Source organism: Medicago sativa, chromosome 1 (genome assembly GCF_051527215.1).
Source record: "Medicago sativa cultivar Bolivia chromosome 1, Bolivia_mono, whole genome shotgun sequence".
Classification (NCBI taxonomy): domain Eukaryota; kingdom Viridiplantae; phylum Streptophyta; class Magnoliopsida; order Fabales; family Fabaceae; genus Medicago; species Medicago sativa.
Window position 1 is genome coordinate 81,412,288 of NC_140749.1, and position 3,151 is coordinate 81,415,438.

General features: G+C 36.1%; 1 protein-coding gene across 1 annotated transcript; it reads left to right on the forward strand.

Moving 5' to 3' along the window:
* LOC146958055 (rhomboid protein-like protein) lies at positions 1-2,920 on the forward strand. Its single transcript, XM_085741187.1, has 8 exons — positions 1-156; positions 245-384; positions 894-954; positions 1,061-1,227; positions 1,582-1,687; positions 1,805-2,007; positions 2,105-2,242; positions 2,574-2,920. The coding sequence occupies exons 1-8, from the start codon at positions 118-120 to the stop codon at positions 2,674-2,676; spliced, it is 957 nt and encodes a 318-aa protein (XP_085597313.1). The 5' UTR covers positions 1-117; the 3' UTR covers positions 2,677-2,920.
* Positions 2,921-3,151: the final 231 nt, after the last annotated feature.

Sequence of the window (3,151 nt, forward strand, 5' to 3'; positions counted from 1 at the left end):
ACAAACAGATCTAAGTGAAGTGAATCTGATCATCATCATCATCGTCGTGGAGATTGAAACAAGACAAATAAAAGAAAGAATTGGGATATAGATCGCAAGAACGCATTGTCGATCTCGATGAGCTCGCCTTCTCTTCCCGTCTCATCACAGTCACAGGTATATATGAATTAAGAATGAGATGTGACGAATTGAATTTGAATTTGAAATTGAAATTGAAATTGAAATTGAGAATTGCAATTTGTAGGGCACAAGAACGTTATCGACTGTGTCAGTGTCTGGATTCACACGACTCTGCAAGGGTCTCGCTCTCGTTCTCGTTGCAGCCCACGCTGTTCTTTATTTCTTCCCTTCCGCTCTCACCTACCTCGCTCTCATTCCCGCCAGGTAACTACCTTTTCTTTCTCACCTTCAATTCAAATGTTTCCCTTTATCACATATTTCCAATAATTAATAGATTATGAACAAATCTTTCTTTATTTACTTACTTATTTCACAAAACAAAAACAAACTTTCATCAATATCAACTGCTGATTGCTGCCATCATTAGCTTAGGTATAAGTATAACCATTGGCATTACATAAGCCACAACCTGCTCCTGTTTTCATATATTGTCACCGGTGTCCACTTGTCAGTGTTTCATAGGTGTGGGTGGAGTGGAGTGTCTTTGAAGTACTCCTTTCACTCCCAACTTAGTACGATTATTAAAAAAGAAAATATCATGCATTTGTCTTTGTTTGTTAAAGAGTCTTTGTTAAGAGTCCCACTTCGGATGTGTTTATAAGTGGGGGATTCGTGGTGTTGCGTTAGGCCCAACCACAATTCCTGTGAGTCTTCATAACATTATTTTCCGTCAATGTAAGGTGCTTTCCTTTCCTGTTGGTTTCATGTTGCAGGACAATACCATTTGCCTGGAACCTCATTACAGCCGGTTACGTTGAACAAACTGTTCACGGGGTATGATTCGCTGTTCTATTCAACTATGTTACAGTATTTGCATTTCCTGAGATCTATCTGTTGCTTCAAGGAAAACGTCTCCATTAACATTAGTATGTTTTTATAGGTTGTTATCAGCATAGTTTGTCTTCTCTTAATTGGCAAGTTGCTTGAGCCAGTATGGGGTCCCAGGGAATTTATAAAGTTCATCTTTATAGTTAACATCTTAACTTCTCTCTGCATTTTCATCACTGCCATTGCTTTGTACTACATTACAAGACAGGAGATTTATCTGTAAGTGTTTCAGATCCATTACTTTATGAGATTATATTTTGTCTGCTGCTTGTTCTGTTATCTATCTTCTCTTCCTGTTTATCATATTTCTTTCTTTCCCAGACCTTGCACTTCACTTTGAAACTCCATTTTTTCTATTACAAGCTTAATGGAGGCCCATTTCAAGCTTTCATTATGTGGTCTATTTTTGCTTCAACACTAGAAAACATTGTTGGCCAATGTTTTTTAAACAAGTCATGAAGTTAATTTTACTGTATGCTATTTTTTAAAATCATATTAGATGCTATGCATGCCAATTGCACAATGCACATTAATCCAATTCTTTTATATCTTTTTACCTTTGCAATGTTCTAGCTATACGCCACTTTCTGGATTTCATGGAGTGATATCTGGCTTCTTGGTTAGCATCAAGCAAATTATACCAGATCAAGAGCTTCCTTTCGTCAATATAAAAATGAAGGTTTGATGTTCTAACCTTGTTCCTTAACTTGTAACTCATTGCTTAATTTACTTCACAGCAACAATAGGTTTTTGTGAAGATGCCCTAAATATTGTGCCATGTCTCTTTTCTGTTCAGTGGCTACCATCTATCGCTTTATTGTGTTCTATTGTTCTGAGCTTCTGGATAATAGAGGCAACAACATATCTCCCAACTGTTATATTTGGTACATATATGAGCTGGATTTACCTGAGATACTGGCAGAAGAAGCCGGAAACAAAGCTTAAGGGTGACCCAAGTGAGGATTTTGCATTCTCTACATTTTTCCCTGAGATTTTAAGGTAAGTTATGATTTTGGTTTGTTTATCATACATTTAGAAATTCCTTTAGTTATTCTGAGCAACTTCTACCTTTTTTTTTATATCTGATGTCCTGTAGACCAGTAATAGATCCTATTGCATCAATATTTCATCGAATGCTCTGTGGAAGATCTGATGCTTCTAATGATGCTGAAGATTACGATCTTGGAAGTGAACATTTGCCAGGTTCTGACCCCATTGAGGCATCTAGGAGACGGTAATTTCCCTTTTCTGCGCTTTTAATTCACCTAGTTGAGTATATAGCAAATTATAAATTACTACTGTGGGGCAATTCACAATGAAAGATAATTAGAAAGATAATAGAAGTTGCAGGTCTGAAACTTTTTTTTGCTGTGATGGTTGCTTGATGGTAAATGGTTTCAGTTAAAGAAAGGAGAAAAAGTTGACAAATGTTACAACTTTTCGCCATCTTTTCTTGTTTATTTGAGCTTTATTTTCTAACTGAAAAAGTAACACCTGTCATAGCATTGTTGTAATAAGTATAATGCATAAAACAACTCACCATTGTGACTACTTTTCTCTTGTAGAGAAAGAGGTGCCCGAGCACTGGAAGAAAGGTTGGCTAACGAGAGGTTGGCTACTTCGCGGAGTGCAGGGGAGTTGCAAACAAATGCCGCAGGAAATGTATAATTCCCTAGATTTTGTAAATTCAGATAAGTTTGGCCAATATGAAACTATCATGAGCGACATTATCACAGTTGGTACAGAAATTATAAATTCTTTTGTTTGTCCTTAAAGGAATATTTTAATTTGCATGTATTTGGACTGTGATCTTCATGTGAGTGGAGTTTCTGTTCCTTGTCTCAGATAATTGAGCTGTTTTGTGTACTTGACAAATATATTGATTATACAACTGCATGGAAGGTTTAGAACATGTCATTGCTTATCGATCCAATATTGGATGTCAAGAATCAAGATAAACTAGTTGTTGGTTCTGCTCTACGAATAAATTTATATGTTTTTTTTTTAATGGTTACTCAGTAATTTCATAAACCCTAAAGATATTACATGTACCAAGCCGTCTTACCGGGACAATTAAAAATTGTCTTTTATGGTGGATCACTTGTTTAAGTGGTGCATACTATACTAAAGTGCAGTCCAAAGC